We start from the raw sequence: 15,347 nt of genomic DNA on the forward strand, positions 1-15,347 counted from the left end.
TAAATTCAAAATGCCACACTTCACTGGTAGACTTTACGTTCAGGCATGCGGAATGCCTCGCCATAAAGGTTCACTGTATAAATTATAAACTGGCATTGTTAGTGGTGTACCGGTTCCCCAGTAATAGTGCTACTCGTTTTGTATCGGAACTGGAAGAAGCATTTAAGAACTGGTCATCAGTGGATCAAGTGCGCCTGGCAGTGGATTTCAATATTACCATTATATGTCCAATAAACACCTTAGTATCAGATTATTTATCTGTTTTGGCATCTTATGGTTTCACGTCAACGCTGATTGCCCCGACAAGAGAGGAAATTTTGAATAGCCGTTTTGTAACGTCTTGCTTAGACCATATTGAGGTTCGAGCGCCTAATCATTCGCTCACTTCTTGTGTTATCGCTCATATATTATCTGACCACTATGCTGTTGCTAGCCGTGTATCCCTGAGTGCAGCGTTCGTTGGAACGCAGTATTGAAGTGATCAACTCAGAACCACGACCGAATGTCAGATTAAGTTTGTGGATCAAAAGAAACTTGACAATCTCGCCTTGAATTTTAGTTGGTCTTCCTTGATTGACGGTAGGCCCCCAGTCCAAGTGTACGATAGCTTTTGTGAGCGTCTAGCCATTTCGAAAGGTGCTGCACATTATTCAGAATTAAAAAGTGCAGGAAAAGCTATCCATGGAATAATTGCGGTATTATGCGAGCCATATCTCAAAGAGATTGGCTTTGGAAAACAAGCAAACGCACTCCTAACAATAAAGACCTCCAATTAGAATATAACATTGCGAGAAATGAAGTAGTTGATCTTCTCCGCGCTGCAAAACGTCGCTTTTTCTTACAAAATTGAATCAATCCTCCAAAAGTGCTAGCAAAACTTGGTGGCTGATAAACCATCTCAGAGGGAAGTCCGAGTCTGTAAAATCTCTGATACAACATTTTCCCGGAAACCCTGTTGAAACAGCCGACTTGTTCAATCATTTCTTCAGTCAGGCTTCAACGGAGGCGTAATATATGCCTCAGCATGATGTGACGCTTGGGGATTCTTTGACAGCACCTGCATTTTTACCGCGGCTTTCGAAATGTGACCTTGCCCGGATCATTTTCAGCTTTCGAATGAATAAACCACCTGGAGTGGATGGAATATCTGTGAGCTTGCTGAGAAGAAACTTTGAGGCGCTTTCAGATATTGTGCTTCTCATGGTAAATGGCTTCATAGATACTGGAATTATGCCACAAAATCTAAAAAGTGCTTTAGTTAGACCACTCAATAAGGCAGGAAGGAAATCTATTATTGAAAACTACTGGCCTATGTCCATTTTGCCCCCATTATCTCAGGTTATAGAAAAGTTTCGTTTGAGGTTATGACTTCTATCATTCACAAGTTTTCTATTTTGTCTGACCGACAATTTGGTTTCATGCAAGGCCGGGGAACAATTTCGCTCCTGAAGGAATTTGTAAATGATTTGTATTCAACTTTTGAACACGATCTTTTTTAGCTGTTCTTTGTTTCTCGACGTATCCAAAGCTTTTGATTCAGTGGGCCATGACATATTACTTCGCAAATTATATTTGTTTTAGGGGCACCTACTATACTCTACTTCAAAACTATCTCACCGACAGGTCACAAATGGTTGTTATAGGTACCAACTACTATATGAGCAAGTCATCCCTTGGTGCTGGTGTCCCTCAAGGGTTAATTTTATCGCCTCTTGTCTTTGATGTATTCGTGGAGGAATTCATTTCAGTAATGCCAAATGGTAAAGTGCATGAGTATGCGGACGATATCGTGCTTCTAACAAAGCATGTTAACTACAAAAAGGCTGTTGAATATCTGTAGCAATCGGTGCATGAAGCTATTGTATGGCATTCTAAAAACAAACTTACCGTCAATCAAAAAAAGACAAAAAATTATATTCTTTAAAAATCTCCTGAAGACTCGAACCACGATCATTCCAGTGTATATTCATACCCAAGACTGCTTATCCGATCAGTGTACTCCTGTCGAAAATACAAACTCACTTAAGTATCTCGGCATTCATTTCGATAGTGACTTGTCGTGGCATAATGACGGGGTGCATGTATACTCCAAACTAAGATCTGTCGCATGTTTACTCTTTAGCATTAAAGGTTTGGTGCCGTTTAAGACTAAAAAATGATAGTACATTCCCTTGCATACAGCACCTTAAGGTATTGTATAACAGTTTTCGCTTCCTGGCTCACAACGTTCGCTGGACCGATTTGATAACCACTTAAAAAATATATTAAGAAGCGTGGCGTGCAATCGCGTGAGACCATCAAACAAAAGTATTTTTCATAATCTCTGTTTCTCCTCCTTTCAACCTTTATTCATTTCTGCGGTTGTGCAGCGCCATTTCTGGATTGATGAATTTAAGCATCCGCACGCCTCCCCGCGACCGCTGCGCAAAGAATGGCGCTTCGTTGCACCGCGCGTGTCTACTTGATGCGGAGCAGCAAGACGCTGCGTGTATGTCCTCAAGATATTTAATAATTTGTCGGACAACTATTTTTCTGTCGACTCTCGGTCTAAATTGAACAGTCTATTGAACATGTTGTAATACAAACGTATGTACTCAGTTTCCTGTCGTTTGTCGCGGTTTAGCTGTGATTACTCTATGATTTTGTTTCGATGCCTTGGAAACGTGATCTACCTTTATCACTATCATTTGTTTCCCTTTTCTTTGTTGGTTTTAAAGCTGTGCTTGTATACTACAACCACATCGCTTAGCTGACAATGCCGGGCCACGTCACACAAGTCACCATTGGCTTAGATGGGCCCGTTATTCTGTACTGATTTTCTTGGGTGCTTAATAAAGATTGTTATTATTATTATTATTAGCATCGTTATTATTATTATTATTATTATTAGTAGTAGTAGTAGTAGTAGTAGTAGTAGTAGTAGTAGTAGTAGTAGTAGTAGTAGTAGTACTAGTAGTAGTAGTAGTAGTAGTAGTAGTAGTAGTATTATCCGGTTACTGTTCTACGGCACGGAAGGCAGTACTCGGCTTCGGAGAGCATCCGACATGATTGCATTGGGTTACTGCTTGCGGTAGGTTTTAACGTGCAGTTATTCCGGTGCTGTGCCTGCAGCTCCGTACACCTTTTCTGCTGATGTGGTTGTGCAATATGGGCCCTTCATAGTAACTTGTACATTTCGCGTCTTGATTGGACGTTTAGCCTGAGTGCGGTAGCTTCATGCTGATGTCAGACATGTGTTTTCGGATGAGGGTGCCCTGAGCGCAGCCGTTGAAGAGCCTTAACACTCCACGCTATAATCGCGTAAAGCGTGCTTGAGCGATTTTTCGTCGCTTCAATTTTGTTACTTAAATCTTCCTGGTTCTTTCCTTGTTCCGTGGTTTTCGTTGTGCTCGGTGTTCTCTCTTTTAGCAATGGAGTGCACGGACCACGCGTAATGAATTTAGCAAAACGGTATGGTAGCATTTTGGTGAAGGCTCGATAAGGTTACCTTTTGCTATCACAGTAAAATCATCTGTGCATGAATGTCGCGATCTAGTGCAAGGAGGGGCGGCGCAACGGCATGCGTTCAGCTTTGGTCGCACGTAACGGGAACCGAGGGAAATTTTAGGCACCTACATATGTGCGGGCCTATAATTTACTGTGATTACTTCAATGCAGAATATATATAAGCCACAGCAAGCAGCGTGCATCGATCCGCATAATGATGCATTGAGTTGACCGAACGCGAGCTATGTTGTAGAATCAGCAAAAGCGAATAAACAGTCACATCATCTGTGCTTACATACATCGTGTAGGAGGAGCATTGCAAGTGTTTGTCGCACATATATGTCTGGTATGGGACATCCCGTTGAAAACAACCTTCGGACATCCACAGGAATAAAGTCTTGGGATTTGTTTGATTCCCACAACTTCAATCATGTCGATGTCCGAAGGGTGTTTTAAATAGAAAGTCCAGAATTTATTGCCTCCATGTTATCCACTGTGCGCCCATACTGGGACTTGAACATTCGGATCTAATCTGCATGTCCAGAGGATATTCGTGTGCCAATGTGTCCTCGCAGTAAATTCGCACGCAGAAGAAAGTGCCGTGATATCCGTGGCACCGTCGGCTGCAATGCGAGCACAGACGAGCGGGTCCCTAGCCGTCGGAGCCGTGCACTGGAGCTAAGCTCTGCGAATATCATAACTCTCGTCGGTGCTTAACGCTTGACGGCTGACATCGCTTCCCAAGCAAAAAAAAAAAGAACTTGGCGGAAGATCGGGCCGATGCCCATTACGAGATAAAAAGTAGAGGCCAAAATTGAACCATCTGAGTTGGGCCGGTCTAGGGTTTTGAAAATGGCCAGCCCGCTTGCCGACCACCGGCGGGCGGTCGTCAGTCGACACCAGGGAAGCATCATGACGGCGGGCTAAATCATTGTGGCCGCGTTCGGCCTCACACACGCCGACGACTTCTCCACGATGGCAACAGCGTGGGTTGCCCGCGGCCAGCGTTCTTTTTTTTTGTCGGTATTCACATTCAAGTTTTTTTTAATTTTTTTTTAGCCACGTATACCGTTTTCTTTTTCTTATGTCGATTTTGTAAGGCGCCTAGCCGTCGCAGATGCCAGCCTAGTTCTCACCTTTAACTGGGTTACCTTAACTGTTGGACATTATATTCTCAGTACGTCGCGATTGTAGAAGCATTTAATTTTAAAAATCGTGGTAATTGTCTTTTTTCTTAATCGCTTCAGGGCTCATGTTGTAATAGTGTAATTGAAGCCCGTGAACAGGCAGGACGGATTTACTTGGAGGCAATTTTGTAACTAACACCATATCTGAGATCGACGAAATCAAAATCACAAATTAGTTGGTGTCGTAATTGCTTCCCAGAGCATTCCATAGATTTGTAGTGAAGCTAGAAAAGAGCCATGACATCAAGGTAATCTTGGCGCGCAATTTGACTTGCTTGAAACTGCTACTAGTTACAAAATTTGTTTTAGCTTAGTAGGCCCTGCATGTTAAGGGCTCCTTTCCGACATTGCAACGTCTGCACTAACTTTACTAATGAAATAGATAGTTGGCACGATTATCTCAATTAGCAATTTGCACTGCTAATCTAGAATGCGATCTCCTCCGATTAAAATTTACCCAGACAAAGAAACGGAATGCTGTTATCTCCAACAGAAATAAACATATAGTTTCACATAAGAAAAGACATCCTGCATAATTTGCTATTTAATACATGAACGCGTTTATGTCTTAAAGCGTGCTATAGAAGGCGACGCTTTGTGAAGAAATTGTCACTACACTTACTTATGTAGTGTTAATTTAGCTATTTTGATACAGTCAAACAGAAATTGGAAAGCTTTGTTGTGAAATGCTGTTATAGTAGTTCAATGGTGTGTTCAAACATAAAATAACCAGTGATGGTCTTGTGTGTCCATATTTGAAATAGGCTTCCTTGAATTGCGTAAGCCAATCCACTAGAAAACTGTGCAGCCAACTCACTTGACTGCTTATGCGATGCTCCCGCTCTCGCTTCTGAAAGAAGGCTGCTATTTAAGTCTCAGAAATGGGACATTCTGATAACGTAGATAATGTGAGCCCAGGATCCTCAATAATTGACACGGCAGTGAGGCGCTTATATTCCACCGACGCGAAAATTTACACACTCGACAAAGAACTGAACAACGGTAACCGTAATTGTCTAGAATGTCAAGAATCCCTAACTCGACTAAGCACACGTCGACCCTCCTACTCGCCGCTGTGTCGTCGTCGTTGCTGTGGCGGTTGCCTTCGTGACCGGACCGTGACTTGACAGCAGGAGAAGCGTACAGCAGGCCGGCAGAACACCAAGCCGCTGAAGTACAGGTCACTGGCTAGCCAGCAAGTGTTTCCGCGAGCTGCACGCACACCGGATCACTTGGTCCGCAGTCGGGTGCTTCATTGGTGCCAGGCAGCGAACACCGCTGGGGCACCAGGCCCTCAGATCAAATACGGCGCCAGGCTGCTACGACAGCTGGCCCCCTGTGGCCGGCTGAGCAGCAGTGGCAGAGAAGGTCATCGGCCTCAATAGGTGCGCATGGCCGCAGGACACGAGGTCGCAGAAAGCAGTGACTCGAAACACCGGTCAGCGAGCTGGCGTCCGCATCGTTCCACGCTCGATGCTCTCTAGCCGCACGCAGCTCTCGCTCTCGTGGCGACGCGTTTTCTTCGCTGCCTCATGGCTGCACAATGCGCACCAGAACTGCCGTTTATTATTCGCCTCTTCGCGGCCACACAACCCAGATATCATCACACACATGTATAACTATTGGCGGCGAGGAGTTACGGAGTCGCCATCTATCGGAAGCGCCTCGATGGTGTAGTATAAGTGATCACGTGGCGTGCTCCTCATAGGTTTTGCTGTCACCGCTCACTGAAAACACCACGCGCGAGCTGTCCCGGACATTTCTGTAAGTACTTTCGAAACGAGAGAAGTTTCTTAGTGTCTAAATAATAATCTTGGGCAAACTGAAAGCACACAATCGTTTACAGACGCTATCTCTTTACCGAATACGTACAGTGAACGCCACTGCGCGCGGTCACCGCGATGGAGTCTCCCGAACCGGCTTCTTGCGTGAAAGGTAGGTAAACGCTGAGAGCAAACTATGTGAAATATGTTCTTATAGTGTTTCTATAACTCAATGGAGCGTAGTAGAACGAAGCCTCAATGCAGCGATCGCGCAGATTCGCAGCGACCGACTGCGCATCTGCATGCTTGTCCGCGCACTGTTTCGCTTTCTCCGCGCGCGCGTTTTCGCACCGTGCAATGAGCTTTAGGCCGCAGAATATAAGCATTTGAATGTATACAATCAACCATTGTTGTCAGGTGCACGTTAAAGAACCCCAGGTGGTCAAAATTTCCGGAGTCCTCCACTACGGCGTGCCTCATAATCAGAAAGTGGTTTTGGCACGTAAAACCCCAAATATTATTATTACCATTGTTGCGTGGGCGCTATCAGAGCTGTTCGAAAATAATTTCGTTGTAGAGACTTCGACGCCTACGGGACTGTGATGTGCCGTCGCGACGATACAGTTTTTTTTTTCTTTTAAATTCTTTGACCCTTCAATATTATTTCTCGAGTTGCATCGCACTGTATGTTTATCGGTGTTCTCTGCGCGCAATTTCCCGCTGCTCCTTTTTAGTAATCCAGTGCATTAATTCATAACACAGACATGACCATATGCCATGCTTTTTTTTTAAATGTGCTTCTTACCGCTGCCTTTCCATTCCACTGAACTTGCCAGTATCTATAGCATCGACAAATTCAAAGACCAAACCGTTATGACATTAGTCGGGTAGCGGACTCGGGCGAGCGTCTGTGTGCGCGTTTTCAGAACATCGCAGACCGGACGCCGTAGCAGAAATCTTCCTCGCGTCAGTGCTTGCTGCATACCGGAGTTGTAGCCGATGACTGTTTGCCAGTTTTATATTTCGCGAGCCAAGCTTCACGCGGCTTCTTGTCCTGCGGCTATGTTTGAATAAGGCTGACACCGGCCTCCGTAACGTGCGTCCAGCCCTGCGGCACTGAGCAGTAGCCTACCACGTTGCGCCTTCAAAGTCAGCCACTTCCTATTGTAGTACTTTCAAGCGTTGTAAAGGAGACACTCGAAGCGGGAAAATTTCGCCACTAAATGAGGACCGCAGCGTACGAGGGAATTTAAACTCGTTTTCAGCTCGCTTCGGCGCGCCCGAAGCAGCCGACGCAGCCGCTATGTCCACGTGATCCCTCCTAGCAGGTCACGCCGACGGTGGCGCCAGGTTTTCCAGTGGTGGAGCTTGAGGCCAATAGGCCTTTTTCATGGGTGCCTTGTGCGCATGCGCACCGGAAGTACTCTGACAGCGACACTAGCGGCGAGCGCCCGAAACATTTTTGGTGACATCCGCCATAGAACGTACGTACGGGCTCTCCGTGTTGGCCGCGCTGCTCCTTGGCAGGCAGGATCATAGCTTTTTTTTTTTGCGATGCCACAGCGATGTGCTGCCGTAGGCTGCAGTAATGCCAGCGGAAAGCCTCCAAATGTGCGATTTTTTAGATTTCCTGCCGCGACGCTTCAGGCAACGAGACGAAAGAAATGGGTGCAAGTAATACATCGCGTCAACGCCGACGGATCGCCGTGGGAACCGACAGCGAACTCCCGCGTCTGCAGCAATCACTTCGTAACAGGTAAAGAAACAGTGACTTGATATTCCTTATTACTTGATGAACAGCGTGTCTGTTGAGCGCATAAGTGTAACTTCGAGCCCTTTCCGAGCGGGACCGTGGCAGGTCGGCGATCGTGCATTTGTTTAGTACGCAGTTTCGGTTGTGTTAGCGCAGTGTGTCCTGTGTCGTACACGCGTTAATAACAGAAACACTCACGCTGTTTAACCGTCACATTTTATTTCAGGAGCGCCCTCCCGCTTTATGCCCCACCCGGACTACGTACCATCGGTTTTCAAGCACACGCCAATGAGATGCCCTGGGTCAATCGCTCGCTTTGACAGAGTTCAAGAAACGGCAAGGTATAGGCTGTGTGTGACGCTGTTTGAGATTCGTCAACTGTCAGCATTTACGACCTTGCAGTAATTTTTCTTCATTTTGTATTCGGCACTTGATATTATTTTTCATTATCATGAAATCGCCCGTGTAATGCTGAATACGCCGGCTGTCGTGCGATTGCCGATGCTAAGCAGCATCGTGCAGTACTTGCGAGTGAAGCTTCTTGAATAGCGAATGTTGATTGCTCTTTCTGCCGCAATATAACTCGCGCTTTCGTCTTGGGCGAGTCAGTTACGGTATCGGCGGCTAGATGCTCCCTTCTCTAAACACTAACCCATTTTAATGAGTCTTTATCTAGCAAAGGGAGATTAAGTGGTCACTTGTTTATGAGTAGTACAGAGTCTTTATATTTGATGTTGCGCCTATCTTATTAGTCTTAAATAGCACATTGTTACACTGTCGCGAAATATATTTTAATGTTATTTATCAGCTTCAAGACTGGCAAATGCAAGTGGCCAAGCCAGCAGCGGTGCAACCACATCAGCTGTTGGACAGAGGACTCCACCGAGTATAGCAGCAGGCCAAAATAGGACACCACAGGATTGTCAACCAGTTGCCGGGGCATCTACTCCACCTCTTGGTCAAGGAACGCCATTAAGCAGAGCAGCAAGTGCAATGTCATTAGGCTCTACGACCTGTGAAGATAGTGCAGTATTGCATAGTGTACCAGCTGAACACGAAAAGAGCTGCCAGACGGATAATTTCTCTCTAGAGCGTATTATGCTGCTTGAAAGCCAATTAAGTGCAGAAAGAAAGAAGGTGCAAAAGCTAGAAGTACAGCTAAAAGCTGCTGAGGAACAGACAATACAGTGGAAATCACATTACTACGAGCTGAAGGCTACAACACTGTGCCTCGATAACATGCAAGGTACTGAGCATATGTTGTATTACACAGGATTGCCTTCTGTGCAAGTGTTTTACGATATACTAAATTTAGTTTTGAACAATAACCCTCGGTTTGCAATAGACATAAAGAGCAGGTCACTCGCTGCTGCCGAGCAGATGTATGCAGTACTGGTTCGCTTAAGGACAGGTATGGCCACACGAGAGATTGCTCGCAATTTTTTAATTTCAATGCCATCATTCAGTCGTATATTTTCAGAATGGGTACTTATATTGCAGAAGGTTCTCACTGAAATAACTAGCTTCCCCACACTTCCTGAAGTACAACAGCACATGCCACTTCATTTTAGACGGTACCCAAACACACGTATAATACTTGACACAACAGAAATCCGTATACAAAAGCCTTCAAGCTTAACTGCCCAAAGACGAACTTTCTCCCACTACAAGTTCGCAAACACAATGAAATGTGTTGTAGGTGCAACACCTGACTGCTATGTTAGCTTTGTGTCGCCATTATATGGGGGAAGTACCAGTGACAGACCTATTGTGCAACAGTCTGGAGTACTTGATCTATTCGAATCAGGAGATGGCATCATGGTTGACAAGGGATTCAAGGTAGATGACCTCCTGCCACGTGGTGTTGTCCTTCATATGCCTCCATTTCGTATTCCTGGAGAAGCGCAGATGAGTGCCAAGGATGTTGAAGCCACAAAGCATGTTGCAAGTGCACGGGTGCACATTGAAAGGGTCATAAGAAGAATCAAGGAGTTCCATTTATTGGACAGACCCTTACCTATAAACATGTTAGACATAGCAGATGCAATTTTCACAACATGTGCATTTCTCTCAAACTTTAGGCGACCACTAATAAATAATGGGAAGGAAGTGGAGACAGACACCATGTAATAGAACACGAAAGCATGCAGTATATTTATTCGGAGCACCTAAAAGGTGTCGTCATGCACTAAAGTTTTATGATGCAAAGGAACGCACTATGTGTGTGTCAGCCTTCTGATTGTCATCTTCAGATTGTCCTCATCACAATGGTCAACTAGATAAAACCCCACAGCATACTTCTTGTAGGACACGTAGCCTGCACCTGTAGTGTAAAGAAATCCAAGGCGTCGGATACGTCTGGTCATGAGTTCTGGAATAATAGCAGCCTTATAGAAGTACAGCAGGCCCTGAAGTGTCTTTCCAAATTTCTGCGTCAAAATATATACGTTCCACTGATATGCAGTCTTGCAGGTCAGCATGGTCTGTGAAGACTACAAAGTCGCACCATGGCTTGTTCGCGACTCCCATCTGTCCTTGTACTTGGTAGTAATAATAATGGTCTTTCTTCAGGGTGACCTCACCATTAGTTACTGCCAAGTAAAAACCTTTGTCAGCGCAGGCGTCGACAACTCTTTGGCCAGCTTTCGAAGCGGGGCACTTCACTTCTAGAAGGCCATCCTCACTGCCATCTCTCACAAGGCGATCGGGCGATGCGGCGATGAAAGAATGCAATTCATGAATATGCAATCCTGTTTCCAGGACATCTATATTTTTGTCATATAGCTGCATGAATTCTAGATATTTTTGAACTGCTTTTGCTTCATTTTGTATTCCGTAGAGCCTGGGGTCACCACTCTTCATTATTTCTTTGCGAGGATAAAGTATTTCTTTAACAAGCCCTTCTGGCTTCAGGCAGTGCAGTATTCTGCGGAACTTTGAAGCAGTTAGCTTCCCGGTTCTTTCTGTGAACCACAGAGGGTTCTTATCCTGGCCTACGGTCTTTGCACAGATATCTGCCCTCTCGGTAGCTGTGAGCGACACCTGCTCCTTGAAATATTCATCGATCAATGTGAGGCACTTCTGCGAATTCATGTCCTCTGTGTCGTTGATGGGGCTCGCATTTCTCACTGGTGCTGGCCTCTCTGTGTAACGGTTCCACACCAGCTCAGGTGCATGTGTTGCAATCGCACTCCTGAACTTCAACAGCCCAGACTGCCCAGCTGTTCTCAAATGAGGAGGAAGTTGTCGCTTAGCCTTAACGCGCACCGTCTTGTTAATCACATGTTTCTTAAAGGTGATGTCCGCCAAGGGTTTGGTCAGCAAATGGTTTTGTCCTGAAAATAACAAAATGCGGGGACTTGTATACAGTTCATACACATGTTTTATAAAGCTTACTGGCCAAGATCTATTTTGACATTTGATTACGCATGCGGTTATTTTGCACTAATGATGGACACTGCAAACTCCTGTGAATCCGATCAGCATGCTAGCTCACCTCTTTTCAAATACAGTGTTTCTCTATCAGCATGCTTACATTCTACATTAACGTACCTTTACAAGGAAGAGTGTAGATACCAGACCAAAGCTCCTTTTGAAGTCATTTGTCACATCGTCTTGTGTTCTACCACATACGTACCTCCTTATTCTGTTCGCTGCATTTTACCTGATTAACTTGAACTGTGTTCTGAATAAAAACATTCACCTTACCTTGTGTTGGTGCCATCCATCTGCACGGGACACTCGTACAAGACGGCCTCTGGATACTTCGTATGGCAAACAGCAATGCAGCTATATGCTGGCACCTTTGGCTTTGCCTAGGAAAATCAGAAGAAAATAAAAAGTATTCACATTTAGATGCCTGTTAAATGCTCCTGTGAGTGGGCAAAACAAACGGAAAGAGAAAGCTAATGTTCGTTACAGAATATATATTTAAGAGAGCACGTTGTTGGGCGAGTCGGTCGTACATACTTAATACTTCAAATATATATTTAAGAAACGCGGACTCGCTGCACTACATTGAAGTGCGAGCGTACATTGATTTTCATTCTTTTTCTTTTCTAGCTGCACGGGCAAGGTTCTCGAAGGCGCTGTTATCCGTGCATGATATAGATAGCTTAAACGATTTATGCACGGTCGGGATGTTTTTTTTTTTGCGTAAATACGGTAGAAAATCAAATAATCGCCAGAACTATTCGCCGCGAACTACTCTTCGCAAGGTCATATAGGCCCGAACCAGTTACATGTGAATGCTTTTACGGCACGCATCGCCCACAGCCTGTGGCTCGACTTACTTTGTAAACGAAAAATGAATGTTTCCCGACAGCGAGCCGTAGCGGTGCTTGCACGTAGAGACGGTGAAAGCGCTGCCACCTCGCGAACACGCCGTTGTTAAGACACCGTTTTCTACATCGTCGTTCAGTGTTATATCATAAGGGCGGACAGCACATTCGTGCACAGCATTTCACGTCTCTAAAAAATGTACTTACCCAGCAACGCAATCGCAGTATGCTTGGACGACGGCCCCTGCTCCGCCTTTAGCAAGCGCTACGACTTGCTTGTAGTGGCCAGCTTTCATCGAGCACAAACATATGCTGCGCAACACAAGTTCGGTCCCTGTTGGTTGTCCGCACATCAAATACTCGATCCGGCGAATGTACCTTTCCTCTTTGAACATCCAGCCTTTATGCAGCTGCCGGTGCGACTCGCCGAAATGGCTGTCGATCATGTTGTCAGTCACTGGCGGCACCAACTCCAAATCGCAGCTCCACTGACCGCCGGAGTCGTGAAGTTTCTTGAAGTCTTCAATAGAAAACATGTCGAAGAAAGCTTCGCAAGAGTCGACAGGTGGTTGCGAAAATCAGCGGTGACGATGCAAGCGTGTATATGTAAAACTTTAAACAGCAGCAGTCACAGCACAACGCAAAGCAACAAAGACTGTCATGCCGCCGCGTCAACCGAGAGCCACCGTATTTGCTTTCGGCTCTCGCCGCTAGAGGCGCTCTTCCATCGTGAAAAAGGTCTTGGTGCTGAATATTGCACCACATGCTCTCTGGTCTCAAAAATCTTCAAACATTCTACTTAGGAACCGCGGTTCTGAAAAAAGCATGATTTCTCATTACAAACACTAAATATGCATTGCACACGCCCACGCACAGTCATTCTTATGTGGCCTGAAAATAAACGTAACCAAAATATCCCCGCGAGTGGGGCGAAATTTGCCTACAAATTATCCTCCGCGAGTCTTCATGGCCACAACGTTCATACATCGTGGGCACGACATATAGCACGCCACTGGCACTGCGTGCCCACATCAAAGCCCCATGCATGTGCCGATGCCACCTACACTCTCCTAATTCGCTTTCCCGACAAGCTTTGTATGTATCCTGGTGTTTTAAGCGCCAAAACCACGATTTCATCATGAGGCGTGCTGCTGTAGGGGACTGCAGATTAATTTTGCCCAACAGGGGATATATAAAGTGCTCCAATGCAAGACACGGATTTTTTGCATTTCGCTCTGATCGAAATGCGGCCACCACAGCCGCGATAACAAGTTTTGGCATGTGAGCTCTGGCATACTAAGTGCAGCTACAAAGACCAGTATGCATCGAATCTATGCCGCACTATTAACATATGGCTTCAGCAGATCCAAAAGCGCAGACGAGCTCTGGAAATAAACAAACACAGCTTCAACATTACACGGACGCTTCGAGATATCTTACTGGTGTTACTTATGCAACTCTGGGACCGTCAGTTTCAATGTCTGGAGCCCTAAATGCGCGTACAAATATTTATACAGCGGAAGCATACCCAATCCTCTCTGTAGTTAAACACATCAAGTTAATGAATGGTACAAACGCAATTTTCTTCACAGAGTCATTGAGCATCGTTAGTGCTCTAATGAAACTACTAAAACACAAGAATTCAGTTTTTAACGAACTGTAAAGCTTGCTATGTTTAGCCTATGTGGGCAACTAAGTGATCATAGTATGCTGCGTACCTGGCCCTAGGAGCATGAAAGAAAATGTAGTTGCAGACGAAAGTGCCGCCTGTACCGTACACAGACCTTAAGCCATATTCACGACATAGCCTTCGAAAATATTGGCAAAGGCGGTGAGACACATACGTATGCAACAAACTAGACTGAATGGAACAAAAAATAGGCTGCTGCATCTGTTAAAGAAGAACAAGACAGTGGGAAGTGCTGCGTTGTAGATTATGAATTGGGCACACCTGCAGTACTCACCCGTGTCTTAAGTTAAACTAACCCTGCGGCATGTAATTGGCGTGGCAATAGACTTGCGTTATATGATCTCATTCTCTGCCCACTACGAAGGGGAGAAGCAGACGAAAGGCACGCCACCTGTCGGGGCAGCGCCGTACATAGCGAGAAGGGGTTTCTCTGTGTTTCCGCGAGATGGCTCTGCGTGTGCGCCAAGCGGAGAAGAAATGTAGCGAAAACGTACTTCGCTACACGTTTAATTGCGAGTTCTGTAATTTACATGCACATAATTACCGATATACACCACAGTACAACTTTCTACGGTGCGTTTCTAAGGCAACACCGCATTCACTAGAGGCGCTTTTGTCTCGCTTTGAACCATCGAACTCATGGCTGAGCAATTCATAAAAAAAAGCTCATGGCTGAGTGGTAGCGTCTCCGTCTCACACCCCGGCGACCCTAGTTTGATTCCCACCTAGCCCATCTTGCAACTTGTTTTCATTTATGAATTGACTTCCTGGATTTTTCGCTTATGCCCAACGCCGCCGACACCGATGACACCGGCTTTTCTGCGACAAGAGCTCCTTAACGCAATCGCGTTAAAAAGTACTCCCTTCATTATTCCGCCATAATATGCCTCTTCATCTAGCGTACTTCTTAAGCAATGACCCTCCATTAATTTTAAAAGTGTACTAAAATTCTGAGCCGGAACTAACACGATTGACATAATTTGGCCTAGGCATCTTGTAGCACCTCTCCTTAGAGGCTGTACCAGCAATGCAGTCACTTACAGAGCACTTGCCTCGCAGCCCTTGCGCTGAAGGGCTCTGCTGAGGCACTAGTGCTGCTATAACTTACAAGATTCAGTACATAATCCTTCATAAAGGTACTTTTATAGCCACTGCTCTTTGACATTATTTTATTAGATGACATCATAG

The 15,347-nt window shown here is 45.3% G+C and overlaps 2 protein-coding genes across 3 annotated transcripts in view; both read left to right on the forward strand.

The window, feature by feature from the left end:
- LOC135908314 (uncharacterized) overlaps positions 1 to 15,347 on the forward strand; it is a 494,518-nt gene that overhangs the window by 343,740 nt on the left and 135,431 nt on the right. The gene's annotated exons all lie outside the window — the stretch shown is intronic.
- On the forward strand, positions 8,081 to 10,579 carry LOC139047002 (uncharacterized). Of its 2 annotated transcripts, none has more exons than XR_011507033.1 (2): positions 8,081 to 8,192; positions 8,416 to 8,490. XR_011507033.1 is itself a non-coding variant. In XM_070520934.1 (2 exons), the coding sequence occupies exon 2, from the start codon at positions 9,183 to 9,185 to the stop codon at positions 10,317 to 10,319; it is 1,137 nt and encodes a 378-aa protein (XP_070377035.1). In that variant the 5' UTR covers positions 8,095 to 8,192; positions 8,998 to 9,182; the 3' UTR covers positions 10,320 to 10,579. The 2 variants fall into 2 exon arrangements, 1 of the variants encoding a protein (XP_070377035.1); XM_070520934.1 differs by lacking the exon at positions 8,416 to 8,490 and adding an exon at positions 8,998 to 10,579 and having other exon boundaries at positions 8,095 to 8,192.

Source organism: Dermacentor albipictus, chromosome 6 (genome assembly GCF_038994185.2).
Source record: "Dermacentor albipictus isolate Rhodes 1998 colony chromosome 6, USDA_Dalb.pri_finalv2, whole genome shotgun sequence".
Taxonomy (NCBI): Eukaryota; Metazoa; Arthropoda; class Arachnida; order Ixodida; family Ixodidae; genus Dermacentor; species Dermacentor albipictus.

Coding starts and splice junctions, on each gene's coding strand:
- LOC139047002 (XM_070520934.1), top strand. CDS start 9,183: ATGTCATTAGGCTCTACGACCTGTGAAGATAGTGCAGTATTGCATAGT.